General features: G+C 40.9%; 1 protein-coding gene across 2 annotated transcripts in view; it reads right to left on the reverse strand.

Annotated features, from left to right (window-relative positions):
• Snd1 (staphylococcal nuclease and tudor domain containing 1) overlaps positions 1 to 25,846 on the reverse strand; it is a 462,156-nt gene that overhangs the window by 401,756 nt on the left and 34,554 nt on the right. For both annotated transcript variants that reach the window (XM_008846394.3, XM_017801419.2), the window contains exons 2-9: positions 24,079 to 24,228; positions 15,809 to 15,929; positions 11,772 to 11,850; positions 9,275 to 9,435; positions 8,864 to 8,955; positions 8,038 to 8,196; positions 6,474 to 6,580; positions 3,567 to 3,657 (exon numbers count right to left, since the gene is read on the reverse strand). In XM_008846394.3, coding sequence (XP_008844616.1) covers positions 3,567 to 3,657; positions 6,474 to 6,580; positions 8,038 to 8,196; positions 8,864 to 8,955; positions 9,275 to 9,435; positions 11,772 to 11,850; positions 15,809 to 15,929; positions 24,079 to 24,228 — 960 coding nt within the window. The remainder of the gene's footprint in view (positions 1 to 3,566; positions 3,658 to 6,473; positions 6,581 to 8,037; positions 8,197 to 8,863; positions 8,956 to 9,274; positions 9,436 to 11,771; positions 11,851 to 15,808; positions 15,930 to 24,078; positions 24,229 to 25,846) is intronic.

Below are 25,846 nucleotides of genomic sequence, written 5' to 3' on the forward strand. Positions count from 1 at the left end.
TTGAGACAGGGTTTCCCTGTAGCCCCAGCTGTCCTGGAACTCACTATGTAGACCAGGCTGGACTTGAACTCACAGAGATCCACCTGCCTCTGCTTCCAGAGTGCTGAGATTAAAGGCATGCACCACAATGCCCGGCTCCTAAACCAATCTTAAGAGGAAATTTGGAGAAAAAAAATAAATCAAAGCAGAGAATTTGAGGGTTGAATTAATAATATATACAATATATACATGTAAATGCTAAAAAATTATCAACTCCAGGAAAAACAAAAAATTGTATAGGAAATGAATATGAGCTTTAATATGCAATACAGCTCTTACTGAAGTAATTAGCATTTACAAGGTAAATATTGGATATGAATTTAACCAAAATTATAATCATACTGGAAAAATGAGAAGGAACACATGTATACCCATGTGAATATGTGTGCTTGAGTGAGAAAACTATATCCACTTTCTCTCATGGAATGAAGTAAAGGGGTTACACTTACAAATGGATGAAGCAATGGCAAATAAATATTTTATTCAGGGATATGAATAAGCCGAGTGTTCAAAGTGGTTGCTTGCCATAGTAAGGCCTGAAGGCACATGTCTATAATCCTAGTACATGGGAGGTAGAGGCAGGACGATCAGGAGTTCAAGACCTCAACTACAGGGGACCTTTTCTCAAACAAAGTAGCTACCTATCTGCAGTAAAGTAAGGACCTTATACCAGAATATCAACTATGGATATCACTAAGAACTATGCTTATTTTTGTAGCAATTTTTTTCTTGATGAAAGAAGCAATACTTGGGCTTATATTCTATTTCAGGATATTGATATTGACATTGGTATTAATGTAACAGGTTGTAGAATCTTTGGGATGTGGGGTTTATTTAGCATAAGAAAGTCACCAGGAATACGTCTTGAGGTCATACTCACTTATGGTTCGAGTTTGATCTGAACTCTGCTTCCTGGTTCAGCCCCCTGTGCAGAGCTCTGCCACAGACTACTAGCAGCATGGACTGAGCTGTTCCTGGTGCTGTGCCTTTCCAGCCATGATAATCTGAAACTCCCAACACCATCAGCCAAAATAAATCTCCCTTCTCTTAAGTTGTTTCTGCCAGGTATTTGGTTACAACAATGAGAAAACTAATACAACATATTTAATGATCTAAATTTACATTAAGGTTCTAGAGAAGCTGTTATCCCTCACAAACCTAACTTAGATGATTTCTGGGGCAAATGCCTCTATATTGACACTGTAATAAATAAAGCTTAATAGTACTGATTAAAATGCTCATCTTGTTTAAAAAACAAAGGAAGAGGCTGGAAAGATGGCTTAGTAAGTTAACAACACTGGCTGCTCTTCCAAAGGACCCAAGTTCAGTTCCCACCACCTACATGGCAACTAACAACCATCCTTAACTCCAGTTCCAGGGAATCCAACGCCATCTTCTGACCTCAGTGGGCACTGCATGACATGGGTACACTTACATACACGCAGGCAATACACTCATACACCTAAAAAAAATGAGAATAAATAAAATATTTTCTAAAATAAAAAGCAAAACAAAAACAAGAGAGCCTGGACTCCCGGATTTAAACTTTTGACAGTAAGATCCTGTAAAAAAAAAAAAAAAAAAAGAAGAAGAAATGTTCCAATAGCTATTTCTTCCTTTTTAAGTTGTCAAGTTATATTGAAGATAAATACACATCTATAATCCCAGCATGCTAGAAGCTGAGGCAGGGAGATGGCAAGTTCAAGGCTAAAATGAGCAACATAGTAGGACCTTGTCTCAAATAAAAGCATAATAAAATCAATTTAAAGCTATTAGCTCAGTCATTTAACCCTTTAGAATTATTTCTTCATTAATAATCCTTTAGTTCCCCAACTGGTAAAAGCCTAAAATTCATTTTACAGGTTTTTCTACAAAACTCAGTTTCAGCTGCTAAGGGGGGCTGGCAGGGGTTAAGCAGAGTAGGGGGATCTTTCTACAACTCAGCTATAGCACTATTTCCAGAACCTGTTAGTGATGTTAGTAAACCAAAGACCCATTCAACTATTGGGTGGATGGTCATTCTTTCCGTACATACATTCTTTTTTTTTTTTTTCCTGAAATTTTATTTTATGTGTATGAGTGTATAGCATGCATGTGTATAAGTGCACCTGTCGTGCAATGCCGGCAGAGGTCAAAAGAAGGCATCAGATTCCCCTGGAACTGGAGTTATGGATGGCTGTTAGCTGCCATGTGGGTGCTGGAAATCGAACTTGGGTCCTCTGTAAGAGCAGTCTTAACTGCTAAGCCATCTTTCCAGCCCACCATACATACATTCTTATTTACAGGAAGCATAAGCACAACTAAGTTCCAAGTTGGCATAGCAGCCCACATGCAAGAGCACATTCCTCAGAAGAAAGAAGCAGCAGTCCATAGTGGTTACATCAAAATCTGGAAGATGCACTGAGGCCTATGTCCCCAGGGACAAATCCTGCTCATGTCCACTACAGAAAGTGATAATCATTCACCTAGCAGCTACTTGAACACCACCTACAAAAGAGGGTAAGAGGCCCTTCTAGCACTCTGTAACCTATTACTTTGGGCATCATAAAAAAGAGAGTAAAGACATTCACTCAATTCCACAGAGATTTTGCAAAAATTTTAACATTATAAAATAGTTTGAGGATTTCTCAAGCTTACAGTGCCACCTAGTGGCTTTCCATTCTAAATTCATAGTTACTGATGGAGACAGCTACTGTCCAAGAACATGGATATTTAACCACATTTTGCCTATAAATAGATACAAATTTCAATGTCTCTTCACAAAAGTGAAAACACACTGGAAAATATCATCATATTTTAAGAAAGCATGGAAGTCTACCACTTCTACCACTTAAATTCCCAAAACCTTTAAAAAGTGCCTTTTTTTCCTCAATACTAGTGATATAACCATTTTAACGTATTTAACAGTGTTCCCTTCAAAGCAGTCCATCCCAGGCATATTAGCAGTGAAGAACTCAAGGGGCATGAGGGGAGGGGGTGTCCAAACCACAAGAGTTCCAATGAGAATGAAGAGAAAGCTGAGGACAGAGGAAATCCCAGAAGGACATTTGCTAAGCAGATAAAAAGAATCTCTAAAATATGACAGCTACTGCAAGTTAGTAATGCCCACACTTCAACCCAAGAATTTATAATAAACATGCTAATTTACAATGAGAAATGCAAATGTTCTTACACTTCCTTAAAAGTACCTTACTAAAGCCAGATGTGGTGGCACATGCCTGTAGTCCCAGCACTTGGAGGCAGAGGCAGGCAGATTTCTGTGAGTTCAAGGCTGGCCTGGTCTACATAGTGAGTTCCAGGACAGCCTGGGGCTATAGGGAGACCCTGTCTCAAAAAGACCAAAAAAAAAAAAGAACCTTACAATAAACAGGAGAGGGAGAGAGAGAGAGAGGGAGAGAGAGAGAGAGAGAGAGAGAAGAAATAGTCTTGAAATAATTAAGAGGTATAGCATTTCTAATTGTTCAAATCCTTGTATCATCACGCTGGCAGTGTCTACTACACATATCAACATGCTGAGAATGACTCACCTTGGCAACGAATTGCTTGTCCTTTTGGTCCAAATTAGCAGTGGGAGCTACATAGTCCCTCCATATTCTCAGCCTGCGCTCCTTGGCAAACCTGGAAACCAAGCAAAGGTGCAAGATCATTCACAGACCCAGTCCATTCCATCTGAATCCACCATCATCATGGAAATTGGTAATGTAGGATCCTATCACCCAATGCTAAGGACATATACAGGAGAAAGATCACTAGTCAAACCATAATAAAGCATGATTATGAATGTAGTCCAAAAGTACAGTCAACAGAAAAATCCAAGGTCCATGTATACTGCAAACTAAAGACTGGCAGATTGGGATTTGGGTGTTCAAATGTTTGAGCTTGGAGAGTGCAAGTCCACCTGAATAAGTAACCCTTTGCTTTATCTAGTATCTTCTGGGTGAGTACTATAACACAGAGCAATCGCTCTTTTAAATTAAAAGATAATTCACATCAAAACAAACATTTAAGAATCACAGGTCTGTCAGATAATCATTTGAATTGTAAAAAGGTTCTCAGCTAGCTACCAAATCCTATGGAGAAAACTGACACCAGAGTCTACCTAAAGAATAATTAATTGAAGAATAGATAAAATCCGCATAGATATTCATGGATAAAAGCTCAAAAACCAAGCTGGGCATGGTGGCACATGCCTTTAATCCCACCACTCGGGAGGCAGAGGCAGGCAGATCTCTGTGAGACAGAGGCCAGCCTGGTCTACAAAGCAAGTTATAGACCAGCTGAGATTACAAGGAAACCCTGTCTTTTTAAAAAAAAATATATAGAGAGTTGACCAATCTGTCAGAAATTCTCTTTTTTCACAGGGTCTACCTGCAGCTCCAGCTGGCCTGGAACTCACTATGGAGATCAGGCTGGACTCGAACTAACAGAGATCTGCCTGTCTCTACTGAGACTAAAGGCATGTGCCACCATGGCCAGCCAGAAATTCATTTTAAAGTATAAAGCACAGTAGACTTTTTTCTGAGTCAGACTAAGAGTGGGAAATTGAAATGTGTAAAGATTAAAAAAAAAAAAAAAAAAAATTCAATGAACAGCTATCTTAAATTATTTATGAATAAGTGGATGCATAGACAGTGGGAAAGAACTATTATTTCTGAAAACAGATGCAACTTGTATTTTTTTTTAATGAAGTACTAAAATGGAAAAAGACAAAGATATAGTAGCTGTAAAATGCATAAAGTACTTCAGAGAGAATGTAATTGTATCCCAATGCAAGTAGCTCAAATACAGCATGTAAACTAGCAGGCAAGCTATGGTTTGCATTTCCTGAGCTAAGCCTGTTTTATAATGATGAGTACTGACAAAAATAAATCCATAACGTTTTCTACAAATGTTATAAAGCATGTAGATATTATTTTCAATGTATTTACTTTCTTCAAAGACAGGCTTTTAAAAAGTTAAGGAAAATTATTAACAAAAATAACAGAGTAATAATGAACTTAGAATATTCGGGACCAAAGAAAGAAAGAAACTGAGCATCACAGATTAATCCTATTTGAAACACTTTTTAAAATTGAGGAAACTTTTTTCATCAGACACTATGCATTTGTCGGGCATATCCTATCAAATGTCCCAGATGAAAATATACTTGCATGAAAACTTGCAAATTATTTCTGTGTACAGGCACATGAAGACATAAAAGTCCTCAGAAAAAGGTATAATAGTAATAATAACTACAGTTATGAGACTGGAGCGATGGCTGCTCTTGCAGATGATCCAAGATCCATTTCCAGCACCTAAATGGAGGCTAACAACCATCTGTAACTCCAGCTCTAGAGCAATTTGACGCCCTCTTCTGATGTCTGAGGGCATTGCATGACAGATACACACATGCAGGAAATTCACTCATACAAATAAAATAAAGAGTCTCCCTACAGCCTCAGCTGACCTGGATCTCACTATGTAGGCCAGGCTGGCCTTGAACTCACAAAGATTCGCCTGCCTCTGCCTTCCAAACTCTGGGATTAAATGCGGGCACCACCAGGCCCAGCATAAAATATATTTTTTAAAAATTATAGTTATTCAAATTTTTTGTCTATTTCATATCTGACATCTCAATGGCAAAATGTAAAGTTATCAAGACTATTGTAATTTATTTTATTTATTATGTTATATGTATGAGTGTTTTGTCTACATGTATGTAAATATACCTGTGTCATGTAAAACCCATGGAAGCCAGAAGAGGGTGTCAGTTCCTGTGGAACTGGAGTTATGGAACATACTCTCAAATAAATTAGGGATTAGGCCTATATATCCTGATCCTAATTTTAGAAACCACAGGCTCTACCTTTCCATTACAGCCCTGCTCCAGTCTGCCTGTTTGGGAGCACCCAATAAACAATTCTAACATGCTAAAATGGGCCTCAAGTCTGTTTCATTTCAAACATCTGAATCAAGGAACACTTAAGAGGGAAACTTTGGGGAAAGTGGCTTAAAAAGATTTAAAAAGTAAATCATGTAAGGAATAATGTCAAGTGGGCCAGCAAGATGGCCCAGCATGTAAAAGTGCTTGCTGCCAAGCCTGACAACTTGAGCTACACCCCTAGGAATCACATGGTAAAGGGAAAGAATGAACATGAACACACACACACACACACACACACACACACACACGGTAAAGGGAAAGAATGAACACACACACACACGTTAAAATTTAGTAAAAATTTTTAAAAAGAACGTCAAGTGAAAATTCTAAATCCTTGTTACCCAGTCTTAAATACTTCCCTATGAAATTATGCCTTTCTTTGAAATTTTTCAATTCCTTTACTGAAATAAAAAAGACTCTGACACAGATGATTAAGAGAAGATGGCCAGGTTTTTTTCCCTAAGATACTTAGCAAGATCCATGGCTAGCAGGCTTCCCCAGCAGGCCTTACCTCTCAGCTGCCCTCAGCTTTTCTGCACCCCGGGTGTAAACTGCAATTGACCAGTCCACACAGCGTGCAAAACCTTCCTTCAGGAGGAGTTCGGTGATGTTGCCATTCTAAGAAACAAGGCACAAGGGAAGACAGATGTGGATCACATACTGTTGTAAGAGAAATTGCTTCTCTAGGTTTCTGACACACACAGCAAACACAGCTACCCTTCAGTTGCTACTCTGTTTAAAAACACAAGCTTCTCTGGCTGAGAAAACACATCTCAGACAGCAGACACAACTCTAAGGCTCCTCTCACCAGCCTTGGCATCATATCCCGACCACACCCAGCATAGAACCTCTCACATAAAAGGTGTAGAATAAATGCTGGTGGCACTGAATGGAATTGACATTTCAATAGCACTTCTTAAGGGCAAAGGAGGATGTTAATCTTGAGTAGAAATTACACCTTATTCTTCCCTCCCTAGATCAGCACTTTCCCCCCTTTTCATAAGCAGAAAGCTGAAGAACAGGCTAAGTGGAAAAAGCACAAGCCACACTTTGCCTGGTGAATTACAATTCATACTCTACTGTGACACAGAGCCATCTGGCAGGGCACGGCCAGATAGTCAGCACTCTAGAAAAAACAGACATGACCTTGACACTCTCCAAACCACACTCCTGGCTGCCATCATATAAGAATTATCTAGCCAAAAAGTAACAGCAGTTTAACTGTGTTACATATAGATTACAATAGTCAAAACTCACTTAGACATCACAAAACAAGGTCATTTTGTGTTGAAGAATAGCCCACCTATCAAAGTATACAATAGGGTCAAACCTCTAAAAGTCAGAACATTAAGTACATAAAGAATTTAGTTCCAGGGCTAGAGGTGGCTCAGTGGTTAAGAGCACTGACTGCTCTTGCAGAGGACCCAGGTTCAATTCTCAGTACCCACATGGTGGCTAAGAACAGTGCTTAACTCTAGTTCCAGGGGAATCTGATACCCTCTTCTAACCTCACAGGTGCACTCACATACATGCAGGCAACATACTTGTACACATAAAATAAAAATAATAAATAAATTTAAAAAAAAAAAAAAAAAAAAGGACTTAGCTCCTGTTCAAAACAGATTTAGGGGGTAACTGGTTAAAGACTGGAATATACTAATCATGTTTCCATGTATCGGTTTCCCTAATCGAACTGATACTTCAGGCATCTGGTTTCTAGACCTATATCCAATCATACTCTACAAGTTTTAGACCCACTTCTACAGAATGCGGACATCTCCAGCCTTCCACTAGCAGCTTCCAGACTCAAACACTTTGGAAAGTAAGTGATGCAGTTCCTCTTCCCTTTATGAACCCAGAAATACTGGGATTACTTCCTAATGGTGAGAAGATGTACCAATTATCTAATTCTATAAGACAAATGACATCGCCATAGAAAAGGCCCCCAAATCATTAGATGGTAATACTGCCAAGATAGAGAAATGAATGTTAAATAGAGAAGAAGCAAACTGCATCTCCACAAACTCCAACTGCTTCACGAGCCCATCCCAACCCAAGCTGTACGGCACACTCACTGGATGAAGGATGGTACCCAAAATGTTCTGGTTGTGACAGCTCTCCAGAATGATCTGAACATCTCTCTGAAGCAGTCGTGACTCAGTGAAAAACTTGGCTTCTGCAGCAAAAGGCTCTGGCGTTTCACTACCATCTGCTTCTCGGCGAAAAGTTGGGCACTAAAGGAAAGTAAGGGCAGTGAGGCATACAGCTTACCTGTGAAAGTCACACACCTTCACACACACCTGGCCTTCCAAAAGGTGTAAGCACCATATTAGCCTATGAGACCTCAGTGAGCTCTCAAAACTGCTCCTCTAACCCTCTTTAAAACATCAGAACACAAGCATGGTGGCACATGCCTTTAATCCCAGCACTTGGAAGGCAGAGGCAGGTGGATCTCTGTGAGTTCAAGGCCAGTCTGGTCTACATAGTGAGTTCCAAGCCAGCTGCAGCTACAGGGAGACACTGTCTCAAAAAAAGATGTGCCAGTGTCTCACTTTCAATCCCTGATATTTTAAAAATATAGATGGATATTTTAACATGAATTTGAATCATATTCAGCCAGCTTCAGAGCCACGCATCCCCCTTTCATAGGTTTATATTTTCAACTGTCTCCCATTCCAAATAGACCCAGGGCACTTTGCATTTAAAAAGTGATATGAACTTTTTGAAATAGAATTTGCCCACTATAAAGTTTAAGCCAAAACAAGTATGAAGTAGTCTGGCCAATAGCTAGCTCATAGTAGGAATAAAAAGTGGATCCAATGACTCCAGCTAGAGGATCTAGGTATCACTAGACATTTCCACAAATCTCACACCACTGTACAGCCTAGTACATGGTCTGACCTTAATCCCTGACAGCATGACGGTAACTAGGTAGTGATCTGGGAGCAGCAGGGCCCGTACCACACTGCCATCTCGAACATGCTCGATGATAGCTGCAAGGCAAAACAAGTATCTTTAGCTGTCAGAAAAGTTGTCAAAGGAGCAAAAACCAATACAGTAAGCCAAGTTATGTTCACATGTATATGGAATATGTTTCTACCTCCAAGTTTCAGAGTTTCTGTAGTTAAGCTCGGTGAAACCAACTCAACCCCCTTCCAAAATGCCATGATGTTGTTTCACCCTTAAGAATTTCCTCTGGATACTAAATAAGCAAAAGGAAGACTCACTGGATCTTATAAACCTCAAGAATCAAAGAGAACAAACAGAAAGAAATCACTCTTGGTCATGTGTATCTTTTCCTGCCAGCCTCACCATTGACAGGCTTCTGGTGATGTGAGTCCACAAAGTGCCTTGGGTTCTCAATGGAATACTTGAGGTCCCGGATGGTATGTGAACCATTCCCCTCACTCCACATCCCTTTCTTTGATGCCTTTGCTTGTTCCTCACACTCTGAAAGCCGGTTCTGCTCTGGGCTGGGACATGAAAAGCAAACAAGTTATGGTTAGTGAGCCCACGAACAGAGCTATGCAGCTCTTTCTCTTTAGCATCTTCTCCCCTACACAAGACCAAAACATTTATTTAACCAGAAAACTCACCATGAACGCAATTTCCAAATTCCAAATCTGTTCCTTCAAAGGACAGATTCGATTCTAAGAGCCTTTAATGAGAAGATCTAAAGAACATGAAGTACTTCTGCCAGTGAGTAGAACAGAACAAGTTAACAGCTCCAAGGGGAGCCACTCCAGGGAGTACAGCTTCATTTAACCATCCTAGATTCTAGAATTCAGGCACAGCTCAGCAGGGCACAGTGCAGGAAAGGTGACTAAGAACCACCCTTAACACTCTCTGTCCACAAACCAAGGCTGGGACATCTGCAGGGTATACTGTTGTCACCGACAAAGCTGACTCAAAATTGCTTATGTATCCTAGGAGGCCAGTTAGGTGATGGCAGTTTGAACATAAAGTCTCCTCCTTCATCAGGGAGGAAACCAATACTAGAACAGCCAAAAAGGCAAAGATAAAACAAGTTCTTTGTAGGGTAGAGGGGTCAAAAATGACCCCTCCCATACTCTCATATGGGAGCTAAATTCAGGATAAAATCAACTATAGGCCTCTGCATGACCCCAACACCTGGTACCATCCATGAAGACATATAAATACATTGAATTGCCTCTCACCTGGTCTCTGGGGATTTCTAAACAGGCATGACTGACCATTTCCCAAACTAGAAGTTTCTGGTACCTCTCTTCCTTCCCTTCACCCAAAAGATAACCGAAAGATTCTCAGAGATCCAAATTCACAGTCAGAATTAGTTGAAAAAAGTGGTGAAAGGAGAAGCAAACACAAAAACTGAGAACAGGAGACTTTGGGTCTAGAAGGATTAGTACTCCAGTGGAGGTTTCTTTGTTTATGGTACAAAACTGCTATGGCATTTTTCTTTATTCATTCTGGTTACAAACTGAATTTCCAAAAAATATTGTACCAGTAATTGTCCTTAAGTTAGAACTGTGGCATTGTTCCAAAAAAAACCACCTAAAACAAATATCTTAATTCAACAATTCCCACATGTACAGATACCAATTACAGAGTCCAGCAAAGGCTTCCTTACAATCACAAAGGACCACAGGTATACAGAGTGACCTGGCCCCAAAGTCTAAGAGGACAGTAGGCAAAAGGTACAACTGTGCCTTTGGCTCATTCTCATCATAGGTACACCTGATGCAAATATTTATCCAAAGCCTTTTCTTCAGCTACAGTCATATAATACAGCGAGGATTTAATGGTTTAAACAGTATGTTTAGAGCCTCCAAATTACTGATGTAGTATATCACTTTTCAGAGACTAAAGTGTTAATTAAAGCCAGCTACAATCCATCCTACTGAGAACACAAGTGAACTTGAGCAGGATATATGTACTAGAAGTCTTACATCCTCTAACAAGTTCATATTGCCATTGGCTAGACAAATGCATTTTTGTGTGTTAATGAAGTATCTATAGATTCAAGACCAAACAATCTTAAAAGGCTCAGGAGAGATACTAATTTTTCTTAACACTCAAAACAGAACAATTGTGGCCTTGTCAGTTTCCCCAGACTCTATGCAGATTTTGCTTTGAGTCCTGTTTGTTAGTCCAGCTTTTTCACTGCACTGTTCTTGCATTGATGTGATGTATCTTTTTATTATCTGTCTCCCCATTAGAATGTTCGTAGAACCCAAATCTATTCACTGCTATATTCTTAGTTCACAGAACAAGGCCTGGTACAAAGCCCGGGCTCAGTAAATATTTGAGCTGGATAGATGTGTACATATTCATGACTCATGAATACAAAGAAAAAAATTTCCTAGTCTCAAAGCCGGCTTTAAAGGAGTTACAGAACAAATACCATTAGTAAATGTTAAGTGACCTCCTGGCTCAAAGCAATCCATGAGCAAGAAAATCTCAGAAATTAAAGCGAGTGGCCAGGTGTGGTAGTTGCATACCTTTAATCCCAGCTCTCGGGAGGCAGAGGCAGGCCAGTCTGGTCTACACAGCAAGTTACACGTCTGCTGGGGCTACAGGGAAATCCCGTCTCAAAAAGACAAAAAAAAAAAAAGAAAGAAAGAAAGAGAGAGAGAGAAAGAAGAAAGAGAGAGAGAGAGAGAGAGAGAGAGAGAGAAAGAAAGAAAGAAAGAAAGAAAGAAAGGGAAATGTAAGCACAAGAGGCAGGCCATTTTCCATGAGGGAACAGGAATGTAATGAATCAAAACCAGTTTACAGCAGGCTACCCAAACTAAGAAAGAGTGACATGAGTATGAAATGGAATACTTACTTATTGGCTCTCATGCCTTCTCTCCGGGTGGCCAATCCCTCAGCAACTAGTGATTCTGCAATATTTTCCCCATTTGTATCTGAGAAGAGAAAAAGGAAAGCAATCACTATAGCCAAACCTACCTCTGCTAGCAACAGAGCACCAGCGGATGGGGGAACAATACTGTAGCAAAACAAGCAGGCAAGATATGTAGTACTGGACTTCTCAGGAAACCTGTTCTCCCAAAATGTCTAGTCTCTAGGACTCAAAGGTCTATCAATCTTCTTCTCAGGACTTTGTTTCTAATTTTCTAGAGTATTCCCAGGCCAAAGGCAATCTCAAGAACCACAGGAGACTGATAAAGACACACATGTCAGGCAGCTCAGCAGAGAAAACAGCAGTGTCCAAAGGAGAAGATGCCTAGTTCTGAAGACAACACCTAGCTGCCTGATGGCATGGACAAGATCCCTTAGAATCCTACTGAGCTCTCCTCTGAAGCAGGGATTGCACTTGCCCCACTGGGTTCTTCTGGGATTTAAGGAATGAGTGGCCAGCTCACAGCAGGAATTAGAAAAAGGTAGTCTCCTCAGTTTGTCCACTCAGATGGTCACATTCATTTAGTGCTGTCTATCACATTTAGGCCAGAAAGTCCAATTCTTCTCCATGTTGTACTCTCTATTCCAAGAGGACATGAAGACAAACTATGTGGCTTGAGAAAGACTTTCTCTTGTTCTCAGAGAAATGCTAAGTGGACAATATCTAATTTGTAATTCCTCAGAGCACAGCCATCAGAACAGGCAAGAAAAATTAGTTAAACATAAAACTTAACTTGATTAAATCTATCCAGGAACCTGAAATATTAATTGCAATTCCATACTACTGAAAAACTTTTAGTCTTGATATGTCTCTTATATCTTTACTTGTCAGCTGAAACAATAAAGGAAGGCATCCATGAAGAAACTGCTGCCTAAATATCTTTTATATGGCAGAGAACAAGCTCCTAAATGGGCTGATACACAGCAGTTTCACTGATATGTAATATTAGCACAGAACAAAATTCTGTGATAGTTATGTCCAGTACACTACATATTGACTTCCTCCAGCACTAACAAGTATACATGTATACATGCACAAACAAGTGAGCAGAAACATACACAGACAAACCTAAGTGCATTGCTAAGTAGAAGGCCCACGTTTCCACAAAGGCAAACTGTACGACTCTTTTTCTACTAAGAAAAGTTGAGGTGAATATTTATAAAAAGACTCTCAGGTTTTGTACTTAATTATGGGTTGCCAGGCCCCTTCCCTAGAGATTACTGCTGAGTCCAAACACCAATTTCACTAATATTAATAAATATTAAAATGGCTCCTTCAAAACAGTAAGAGTGCTACATTGGAAAGTCTAACCAAAAAAATGTTAACAGTGAAGGAAAAGTTGAGCACTGAGATGCTGAGAGGTCAGAGGTTAGAAAAAACTGACTCCTAGGCAGAAACAAGATAAGCAGTCATAAAACCAGCCTATCAACAACATACCTCAAAGTAGAGGAAATTTTCTTTTTACAGTGTACTCTGAAATGGCCCACAACCCCCTCACCTCCCTTTCTGAGACAGGGTCTCCCTGTAGTCCCAGCTGGCCTGGAACTCAACTTGTAGATCAAGCTGGCCTCAATCTCAGAGATCTGCCTGCCTCTGCCTCCAAAGTGCTAAATTAAGGAAGTACACCACCATGCCTGCTGAAATGGCCCTCTTTTTAAAAAGTGAGTTCTGAATGTGTGACAGTTAATCTGACAACTTGACTGGAATTAGGATCACCTTGGATATGCACCTCTGGTATAGCTTTGAAGGATTTTTCCACAGATATTTAACTGAAGCGGGAAGACTCGCCTGAATGCAGGTGGCACCACTGGGTGGGGTCCCAAGCTAAATAAAAAGGGCAAAGCAGAAAATGAACTGAGTACCAGCATTCATTACTCTGATTCCTGACTGCAGATGCAATGTTACCAGCTCTCTCATGGTTCTCAGGCCACATCTTCTCCACCATGATGGACTGCATCCCCTTATACCGTAAGCCAAAACAAACCCTCGCTTCCTTGAGCTGCTTTTTTCAGGTACTGTCACAGCACAAGAAAAATAACTAATATAGACTACTTCTTCCAAAAGGAGAAAATATATTCCTTTATTCTAGTTCCTCAAAGGAGGCAGAAAAATGTGATAGGCAGGAAATGGAAATAGCTATCCATAAGCTATTCTTGAATGTTATTTATCCACTTAGGAATCTGACCAAGTCACAGTTGGTGGATAGTATTCAGAGCTGGTAGATGACCAGCTTCAAAAGCCAGAAGACTAAACCAGGCCTGGTGTCCCACTCCTTTAAACCCAATACTCAGGAGACAGAGGCAGATGGACCTCAGAGGTCCAGGTCAGCCTGCTCTACATAGTGAGTTCCAGGTCAGCTGTGGCTACAGGGAGATCCTGTCTCAAAAAGACACAAAAAGTCAGGGGTGTCAGGGGCTAGAGAGATAGCACAGTGGTTAAGAAAACTGGCTGCAGAGGACCCAGGTTCTATTCCCGGCACACACATGGTGGCTAACAACAGTCAGTTCCAGGGGATCCGACACCCTCTTTTGTCCTCTGCAGGCACTGCATAACACACAGGCAAAACACTTATACAAATAAATCAAGTTGAAACACTATTTTTTTAAGTTAGTTCTAGGCAAACCACAAATACCTACTATTGCCTTCATCATGAAAAGATAGGACAAAGTGGGACAAGATGACGCCAATCTCATTCTCAACTCACTTCTACAATTAAGCTCAGTCTAAAGGGGATGCCATTAGCTTTGTCGTTTACTTCTGCTTATTTACCTCTAGCTCTGACTAGTCAAGTAAAATAGGTAATCTACAACAGCTAGCTGCTAAGATATTAGGAAGACTTAATTAATGAATCATAGGAAACTTAATTTAAAAAAATCCCACTCCCAAACTACTCACGTTTACCTGGCTATCTTCTAGAAAACATTTTACCAAATCTTTCAATTTCCCATTGCTTGCTCAAGCTCTGTTCCCCAATTTTACTCTCCCTCTGTCCAATCCAAAGAAGACTACATACAAAACCCCATGAGCCACTGGGCCTAGCTAAACAATGAGTGTTTATGTGTGCACATAAGTACACACATGTGTATATGTGCACATGTGCACACACTCAGTTAATGGCAATGTAGACCATGCCAAAACTAGTTGACTTACATATATCATCTTTAAAAGTTCAAGAGCTAGCCAGGCACGGTGGCGCACGCCTTTGGTCCCAGGACTTGGGAGGCAGAGGCAGGCAATCTTTGTGAATTCGAACCCAGTCTGGTCTACATAGTGAGTACCAGGCCAGCTGGGGCTACAGGAAGACCCTGTCTCAAAAAGACAGAAGTTCAAGAACTTATAAATGAAGAAACTAGAGCTTAGAGAGGGTAAGGGGTAAAGGTAGAGAAAGTCAGAAATCTAACCCTACTTATGCATTTCCAAAGCCTGTTTTCATGTCAGTTTATTACAAACAATACAATAGATGTCCCCCCCAAAAAAGAAAAAAAAACAGCCAACCTCCTTTCCCATGGGAAGGCTGTGTGCCCCTCATAGCTAATAAAGCTATCTATATCTGTTGGGGTAAAAAAAAAAAAACAATGGGCCCTAAACAGACCTTTTGTTAAAGAGTCCCCAGGAAGAGAAAGACAAAGGAGATACAGGGCACCACATAGGAAATCTATAGGAATTCAATTAACACTCTGACTTAAAATCAAAGAGCTGTTGAGTGGCCTACATGGGAGGAAGAATGCTACAGAATACCACCTATACCTACACCAAGTCAGGAAAGTGCAGAAATAAAGAACAGGGATGCTGGAGGTCTGCACCTATGCATGTGCTCAACAGCAGTTCTAATGCAACCTACAGCCAACTCTCCTGGAGCTATGGCCACGACAACCCACACTGGCCTTCTACCATATGGAAACTGATCCTTGGAGAAGCTTTATTACTTCATGAAAATGAATTTGCTCTTCTTTGCTGCTTACCTTTTCCAAGGTAGATCATGCCATACTCTCGTCCCTGGGGAGTCTTGTTTTCTACTGTGAAACAGACTTCCTTCCCAATCAGCTTCTTACGAAGGAACTCTCGAGCAGGAAATGCCCAGGGCTAAAAGACAAAACAGAGGTGTCACAAGAGAACCGCCTACTCCAGACGCCAACCAGCAAAGTAACTTCATGCCTTCAATAAAAATGTCTAGGTACCTACCTCATTCTGGCCCTGTGCTAGTAGGCCAAGGAGCTATGAAAAGGAAATGCACATAACAGACTGCATACTTAGGGGTATCATAATAAGGAGGGCCTAGCAGTTGTTTTAACTTGCACAGGCCCTAAAACAGGCTTCAGAGTTTTCCAGACACTGGCAAATAGCACTTTTCTCCATCACTGTTCAGTTACAGCTTACTTTGTGAATAATATTTGCCAACATTTTTATAGCACTTACCATGTGCCAGCCTCTGACTGCTTTCTATATATCAGCCCACTCCCTGAAATGGGAAGTCCAGGCTCTAGGAACCAACTAGGCAACGGAACATCATAAATAACAACTACTATGTACATTTGCTTGTCTTGTTCCAGTTTACAAAGCACTTTCTCTAAAGCCAGTTCAAGGCATAGCTGGAATGGAGACAAGATTTTAGTACTATTACCGTTGAGTGAATCTCTGTTCAACTAAGAGCCTTATTTATGCCATTTCTACCACTTTTTTAAGCATAGCAATAAAGTTAAAAGGGAAGTTCCATAATGTTTCCGCTTCTATTTCTGCTCTGGTCTGAAGCCCTTAAAGATCCAGGAATCTGGCCAGGTGAAATGGCTCAGTTAAAAGTGCTTGCCATGCAAACCTGACAACCCAAGTTCAATGATTAGATCCCTTAGTGTAGAGAACAGACCTCCCAAAAGTTGTCCTCTGATCTCCACACACATACTCTAACTCCCATGCACACACATGCACTAATAAACTTTCTTTTAATTTAGGGGCTAGAGAGATGGCTCAGAGGTTGAGAACACTAGTTGCTCTTGCAGAGGACCCAGGTTCAGTTCCCAGGACCCACATGACAGCTAACAACCATGTGTAACTACAGTTCCATGGGGCTCTAACACCCTCTTCTGGTCTCTGCAAGCACTGGACACACATACATGCAGGCAAAACACTCAGACATATAAAATTAAAACAAATAAATAAATAAATAATTCAAAAGTGGGGCTGGAGAGATGACTCAGTCGTTAAGAGCACAGGTTGCTCTTGCAGAGGACCAAGGTTCAAGTCCCAGCACATGGCAGCTAAAAACCATCTGTAACTCCAACTCCACGGGATCTGACACCCTCTCTGATCTCCACAAGCATCTTGCACAACACAGGTGCACTTACACACATGCAGGTAATACACTCATACATGTAAAATATTAAAAAAAATAATAATTTAAAAGATCCTGGGATCTTGGGAAGATACAAGTAGAAGTTCTTGTTAAGATCACCTCACAAATGGTAGGATGATTTTTCCCTCTCATCCATTCAGAACAGATGCAAGCAGTGGGGAAGAAGTCTGTGATGGGAAATGCAGTCTCTATGTGATCAAGATAATGAGCAAAGAATTGAGTCTTATCAACCTCACCACTGCTAGGCTGCATGTAGCCCAGAATGACTATAACTGCCATTCAACACAAATAGTAAACCTAATTAAAAACACTGAGATTTGTGTGTGTGTGTGTGTGTGTGTGTGTGTGTGTGTGTGTGTGTGTGATTTGTTGTTGTTTTGGTTTGGTTTGGTTGAGGGAGGGGTGATTGCATGGTTCTTAAGCATGAACTATGCAGATGACAACATCATGTCACAATGTCAAAAGGTTAGGCATGCCTAGTAGACAAAAGGAGAACAACCCTCTGAAGCAACCCTGTCAGAGGAACACTAGCACTTGAACTGTCAGAGGTGAGCTCAGTGTCCCAGCTCCCTTAGAACAGTAATGGGAGGGATGGGTTCAAGGAGCATATGGTCAATAGCAGCTCATATACTGAATGTACAAAATATAAAGGTGCTGGAGGGATGGGTCAGCGATTAAGAATATTGACTACTCTTGCAGAAGGCCCAGGTTCAAATCCCAGCATCCACATGGCAGCTAACAATCATCCATAACTCCAGTTCCAGAGGATCCAATACCCTCTTCTGACCTCCTCGGGCATTGCACAACACACGTGCACTTACACATATGCAAGCAGCACACATAAAATAAAAATAAAGTTAAAAAAGAAAGCATAAAAGGGGGTTTCTCTTTTTACAGCATTCATATTCTGCCCACTGTAATCTCTTGAAGTCACAGAATTTAGGCTACACAATAAAATACATATCAGTCAACTGGTACTTGAAAAGGAAGCCTCTGCTAGCCTTTCCAATCCATATAGATATTCTACAGGGTCATCCAAAAATGTTTTCTTAAAAGAAAAAAAATCTACATGACTTTCAAGAAACTAGAAGCCAAACAAAGATGCAAGTCCATCAACGTGCTGAGCTGGTAGTCATAAAACCATGCTGTGACTTAGCTAGTCTGAATAACAGGCTCCCAAACCACCTTGTACTCACTCACCTACCTGCTTCTGTCCTTAAAGCAAGAATTAACAAGAGGCCACACACTCACACTCAGTGACAATACAGAGTTCACCATATCACTGTCTCATCTTACCATTATCTCACTCCCTAAAATTGAAGAACCAGAGTCTGAGGTCTGATAATAATTCCAATTATAAGCTACATCATAGAAACAGTACTGAACCACAGCGCTGAGCCTTCTACATTTTTATTACGGGAGTAATCAACTTCCTCTAAAAATGTACAGCATTGTGGCTATGCTTATAATGGTCCTGAGAAATACATTAATAGTCACAACTCAGTAACATTCTATTTTCTTAATATTTGGAAGAGCACTGATACCACAAAAGCTCCAAAAGCAAGCATATTATCAAAGGTAAAAACTCACTTATCTAGGGTCAGTTCACAAGAAAATATACCACTAGCCCCTGTGAGAAATCCTCCAAGTTTCTACCCACCACAGAGAAGCTCTCTAAAAACTTTTAACACTTGCTGAAGGAATATGTACTCTTAAGCCCTCATGTTTTACAGCTGGTCAATCACTGGGCAATAATAGCCATACTGGTGGCCTTGAAATGAAATATACCTGCTCCTATAGGAAAAATAATAATAATAATAATAAAGTTTCTACTATCTTTCATTCTTAAACCAGGCCCTCTTAAGTTGTGTTCTATCCAGAGCTGGGCAAATTTTATTACTGCATAAGAAATTAGCTACAAGAAGCAATCAGGAGACTCGGAGAGATATACAGGAAAGTCTTTTGTTCCGCACAAGGGTAAAAGAACACTCTGGGAGAGAACCCATATGCAAGTATGACCAGTGCCCACAGACGCAGGACAGTCAGGAAGAAGGTCTATCTCAACACAACTTCCCAGAACTATTAAGGGCAAGTGTAGGGAAATTTACTCAAAGCATATATCAAGAGTCAGAATAGCCTAGTAAGAAGAACAATTGCAGTCTGTTCATAGGATGTTCAAGAGCTCCATGAGTAGCAAGGTTCCTCTAACGAGTTGATACTCAAAACTCCCTCTTCCCCTTAGGATGCCCAATAGCAGGTAAGCTGGCAACTTGCTGTCCATGCCAAGACCCAGACAAAGTCATGATGTTTAAAGTCATCTTTTCAATTCCAATCTTTCCTTAGGTCAGATTTCTAAAACTACTGAGATGACATCAAACCCGAGAACAACGTGATGCCTTAAAGCTAGTAATTCTGGTACATAGTCCAATATGCAGTACTTTTGTCTGTCTGTCTCTCTCTCTCTCTCTCTCTCTCTCTCTCTCTCTCTCTCCCCTAATCATTCCACTGTACTGCCTGGACATCCCCCTCTATACCTCTCCCCATGCAAATCTTCAAAAGCGCTATGAAAACAGGACTGACATTCATTTCTAAATTTCTCATGAAATCAGCATAGAGCTTCACACACAGCCAGAGCTCAATTAATCTGTGAGAAATAAATAACTCACACAGTGCCCATCAATGCACTATCTAGGCTGCCTGGAGTAGCTAGGCAACGCTAGGGATTAACCTGGCACAGGGCAGTGACGGTTGGGGACATACAGTGGAGCTGCTTTCATTGCCACATGACTTAAGAAAAAGCTGAGTATAACTGAACAAAGATATCACAGGGAAGGCAAAGAATAATAAGCGAATGATATTTGGGGCAGTGACACAAAAAGAAGTCAATGAGTAATAATGTCCTCATTCTTGCTGAATGTAGAAAAAAACTAGACAATGTGCTCCAAAGCAATGGAAAGCCTAGAAGGCTGGTGCCACACTGTGTAATCTATCAACCCCCAAAAGGAACTGTTTGGTTTCTTTTCCTCGTTATCCACTTAAGTGTTTAGGTCAGGTGTTGACCAGATACAAGGACACAGAGATGACAGAAAAGGTTATTCCTTCTGAAGAGCTCATGATCCAGTAGACAAAGACTAACTAAATGAAATGTTGACTGCTCTAACAGCACAAAGGCAGGACAAGGGAAGGAAATGTCAGGGGTCTGTGTCTCTAAAGACAGCAGGGGTCACCAGGAGACACAGGTAGGGAAGTGTGCATGATGGAAGGGGCAGTATAAGCTTAAGGGCAAAGGCAGAGCAGACTCCAGTGGCCTGTGAGGAAATCTGAGTGCTACAGCATGACTGGGCCCCAGCATCCCAGAGAACCTTCAAGGAGAGACTAGAGGTCAAAGCAGAAATGAACCTGTGTTCTAGGTTCAGGCATATAGTATCACAGAGGTAATGAGGAGGCAGAATCTCTAGGTCTTGATAAAGACCTGGATATTGGGGCGATAGGAGGTCAAGGGAGAGTAAAGCAAGAACAACGGAAATCAGATTTCTGGTTTGGGTTGTCAGCAGATATTACTGATACCTTGTGTCAGTGCAACATAAAGGTATGGCAGGAAGAAGACCAGATAACAACAAGCTAAAGGCAGACTAGACCTCAGATGGGAGAAAAATGGGTGTGGGGTAGCAGAGTGGATTCAACAGCTTCAGCTTCACCAAAGTGCTCTGGAAGAGGTAAAGCACTAGACTGTATAAATTATGCCCAACTAAAATGGAGTGCTGGGTAAGGTCTCATGCCATCCTTCCTGTTATAATAGCTCTGGTCAGATTCTACTGTCATGTTGTATGGGAGACTGTTACGAAAGTTTAGAACAAGTCTCAAATGGCCTTGTGCTTCCTCTGCCTCACATTCTCATCCACAAAATGGAAATCAAAACACAACCCTTCTTTTTTCTTAGAGGCTACCCTACTTCTTTCTTCTAGGGAAATGAACTTGATAAGCTCCAAGAAAAGCCAATGTTCTTTACCTCTGAGAAGCAATCAAGTTGTTATACAAACATGCAATTGAAAGGAAGAGAAATATTCAAAACATTGGTTTACCCATTTGATTAGCACTCAAGGTTGAAAAATGCCAAGAGACTGAAACTTCACTACTGGGTATAACAGCAGCAGTGATTATCACAACTAACACTTATTAAGTACTTTGTACTATGCTGAACACCTTGTTTTTCCTTATTTAATCTTCACTGAGCAATCAGAGGTAGATACATATAACTGCATTATTCTAAACACTTGTAGTTACTGATGAGGAGGACCAATGAGAAAGAACTGATTTTAATGCATTTATAGTCATTATTCCCAGAATCTAATGGACTGCTGTTATAGAATAATTATGGGTGATTTTTCTCAATCTCTATTATCTATAATGCTATATTACTATCACCTTTATTTAAAAAGAAATACTGCTAAAGATGAAAAAAACTAAATGCCTTCTTTAAATAAAAGCTCATGGGCTCTTGTTTTTCTTCTTCAGTTCCCTGGAATGAAAAAGCAGAGAATCTACCCTAAGTCATCAAGTTGAAGAAGCAAACACTTAAGAATCCAGAATATCTGTTTCAGATTGACAAAGCACTACTAAAGAATCAAGGACCAATACTTGCAAGGGTAGAAACTAAGAAGACTAAACCATGTAAAACAGGGACTAACGACAGCTACCTACCTGGGGGGAAAAAGATTAAGCAAGGCAACAGCAGATGATATGAGAAGCCACATAGCCAGGCATTACAGTTGGGGGCATGGAAAGAGATGAGGATACAAAACCTCAGAACTAGCCTCTCAAATCAAATCATAACACAATGCAATGCAAGCTACAAGCTACTAGAAACTGATGAAAACTGTCTTTAAAAACTCATGTTTAGGCCAGGTGTGGTGGCACATGCCTTTAATCCCAGCACTCGGGAGGCAGAGGCAGGTGAATCTCTGTGAGTTCAAGGCCAGCCTGGTCTGCATAGTGAGTTCCAGGGCAGCTGGGGCTACAGGGAGACCCTATCTCAAAAAGACCGAAAAAAAAAAAAAAACCAAAAAAAACTCATGTTTAAGCCAAGCATAGTGGTGCAAATTTTTAATCCCACCATTTGGGAGGCAGAGGCAGACAGATCTCTGTGAGTTCAATGCCAGCCTGGTCTACATAGTGAGTTCCAGGTCAGCTTGGACTGTAGGGAGATCCTGTCTCAAAAAGAACAAAACAAAACCCAAAAAACCTCCTGTGTAGGACCAGAGAAATGACTTAGTGGGTAAGGTCATGCTTGCCACCAAGCCCACCTACCTGAGTTCAAACCCCAGGGCTCCCTCCACACAAGGCGTGATAGCATATGCCTTTAATTCCAGAGAGGCAGATAGGCAGAGAACTAACTTCTACAAGTAACTTGTCCCCTGATCTACATACCAGCACCTACATACCACCACATCACACATCATACACACACCACCACCACCACTACCACCACCACCACAACACACACATAAATAAATGTAATAAAAATAATAGAACTCATTTTTAGGGTTGGGGTTGTAGTTCAGTTTGTACAGTGCTTGCCTAGCATATAAAAAACTCTGGTTTTGATGCCAGCACCATATGAACTGCTCATGGTGGCACATGACTATAATTCTACAACTTGGGAAGTGGAGGCAGGAGGATCAGAAATTCAAAGTCATCCCTGACCATACAGGAAGTATGAGATCAGCCTGGGCTACATGAGACCCTATCACAAAGGGGGGGGGGGGGGTGCAGGGCTAGATGTTGGTCAGTAGTAGAGAGTGCACTTGCCTGGTATGTGTGAGACCCTGGGTTCAATTCCCAGTACTGAAAAAGAAAATTCATGTTCACATAAAATTTTACTATTTCACAGGATTCAGATACCTCTGAGGAGACAAGCATCTATAATAAGGGGCTAGCACATACAGCAGACTACCATTTATGAAAATGATGTTGCACAGATGTTAAATCTCTCTAGATGGACACACTAATAATAACATTTGTCTCTAGGGAAGGTACTAGATATTTTTACAGCTCTTCATAATCCATGACTTCAAATCATCAGGCTACTTAGGAAATATTTCCAATCATTCCCCAGGAGTGAATAGCCTAAGCCTACAGGAATGGATTGGGGTTAGCACAGAGTCAAGGGCTAAGATTGTTACCACTAAGGTCATCTCAATTGTCAGCTTGATGAGATCTACACAAACACTTAGTAAATGGACTTCTGGGAAAGTCTATGTGGGGAGGATAGCTATCTTAATTGAGGTGGGAGACTCTCCCACTGTGGGTGGCACCATTCCCTGGGTTGAAATCCTGGACTATATAAAAGGAAAACAGTGAGCTGAGTACAGCATTCATTGCATTCCTGCTGATTATTCTGATGTGACCAAATGTTTCAAGCTGCATTGACTTCCCCACCATGATGAACTATATCCATGAATTAAATCTAAATAAACCTTCTCTCCTTTGAGTTGCCTTTGTCAGGACATTTTATCACAGCAACTGGAAAAGAAATTAAGACAGGTCAGGTGTGGTGGCATATACCTTTAATCCCAGGACTCCAGAGGCAGAGGCAGACAGATCTCTTATGAGTTCCATACCAGCCTGGTCTATACAGAGAGTTCCAGGACAGCCAGTGAGACCTTGTCTCAAAAAAACAAAAAAAAAAAGAAGAAAAGAAACTACAGCAGCAGAACATGTATAATGACAAATGAAATTATGGGGTTATATTCAGAATAATCAATCCTATGACATAAAAATACTCACCATGAACAGAAAAGAAAGAGTACATCAACATTTCATCAAAGAGGAGAGCAGGCTGTCACCTAGGTCCATGGCCTCAGAAAGGCCTGAGGAAGCACCTACCTCATCTGGTGTGTCTTTCCCATCTGGTTGTGTGGCAGCTGCCCGCCGGGCAAGATTTCCAGCACGGATGTTGCTGAGGTTGATCTGTCTCTCAGGAGGAGGACCACCTCGGGGCTGCCCTCGGACAATGATGGCACACCCAGAAAGGACCTAAAAGCAGGGGAAAAAAGAGATTCAGTGGTGTGGAAGTAGTACCACCATAATGTAAGTTATATATCAATGAATCTCCAACATCTAGGACACTACTTTGTACCCCAGAGGCCCTCAAATATCTACTGAGTGACTACGAGAATAAAATTACCTTTAGTTTTAAGAGAAGTACCTACATAGAGCCTTGGGCCAGGTTCAGAAATGATGGACCCAATAATATAAGAAGGAATTAAACCAGCAATAGAAAAGCCATAAAATAAATAGACTGAGGTAAAAAGGCATGTGAGACGTGGCAGTAACAACCTTTCATCCCAGCACACACCAACACTATCCTTTTCAATTATTAAGAAGTTAGTATCTCTACACTTTCCATTCCAGAATGAGACAAATTGTGAATATTTAAAGAAAGAGAAAGCTGAAGGAAAGATAGGGATGAAAAGCCTGTACAACACCAAGCAAGAAATACGCAGGTAATCAGAACAGGAGGGGCTGACAGGCACTCAAGCTCCTGTGGGTATCAGTTTCTTTCCTCTGCTGACCGAGAGGCAGCTGTGAAAAGGGCTCCAAAGTTCACTGCATTTAACTTTAAAATATCTACAGGGCAATAACAGGAAAGATTTCGAGTGAGAAAAGGAAGAGGCTTACTGTAAAAATGATTCAAGCTATTCGGACTGCTTTGGCTTGGGAGGCAACTCGGGGGAAATGAGATTCCAAAAACTCAAGTTCTCAAATCTGAAGCCAAGAAAGAAGAGGTCTACCAGGGCAGAGGATTCTTGAAGTTTCTGAATGAGACAGACCCAGGGAAAAGAGGAAGAGCTTGAATCTGACTCATTTACAGTCAGTTCTTAAAACTAAGGAACAGAATACAGAAGCCCTAAGCACAGCATGGTGGCGCATCCTTTAATCCCAGAACTCTGGAGGCAGAAGCAGGCAGATAAGAGGCCAGCCAGGTTAACATAGTGAGTTCCAGGCCAGTTGGAACTACAGGGTGACCCTGTCTCAAAAAGACCAAAAACAAAAAAGAATCCCTGCACTCTAAACTATCAATGCACATATTCCAAATGGGGCTGAAAAGAACCACAATACCACCAAATCGCCAGTGTCTAACCTCATGATACCAACCAGATCTCCAATGTCTGTGCTTCTTAATTCTAGTTTAAGTTTTCATAGAAATAAAAAAAATGCAGAAAGTGGGAGGAAGGGGTGGAGAGTTTAACTAAAAGCGTCCTACAGTCACACCTCCTTCCCACACTCATCAAGGAGTTGAGGGAGGAGTTGGTTACCCCTCCCACCCAATCAGCCCACCTCAGCTGCATGTGGGATAGGGGCTAAGGATATATAAGCCGAGAATGCCAGCATGCACCTCTCTCACCATTTTTGTGTGGCTGCTGGGAAGTTACAAGATGTATATTTGAGTGTGGACTTTCCAGTGCAGCCATAAATTGGGGGGGGGGGGGCCCACTCTTCTGTAAATAAACCCCCACCCTATATGCTGTTAGCAAACCCAATAAACTAGTTAGGATATAAAAACAAAAACAAAAGAAGAGAGCTAATGCAAACCTTCATTATTCATTATTCCACCAAAGTTGACCCCATGTTGGCAAATCTTTTGGTATTT

Source organism: Nannospalax galili, unplaced genomic scaffold (genome assembly GCF_000622305.1).
Source record: "Nannospalax galili isolate Female #2095 unplaced genomic scaffold, S.galili_v1.0 scaffold660, whole genome shotgun sequence".
In the NCBI taxonomy this organism is placed as follows: domain Eukaryota; kingdom Metazoa; phylum Chordata; class Mammalia; order Rodentia; family Spalacidae; genus Nannospalax; species Nannospalax galili.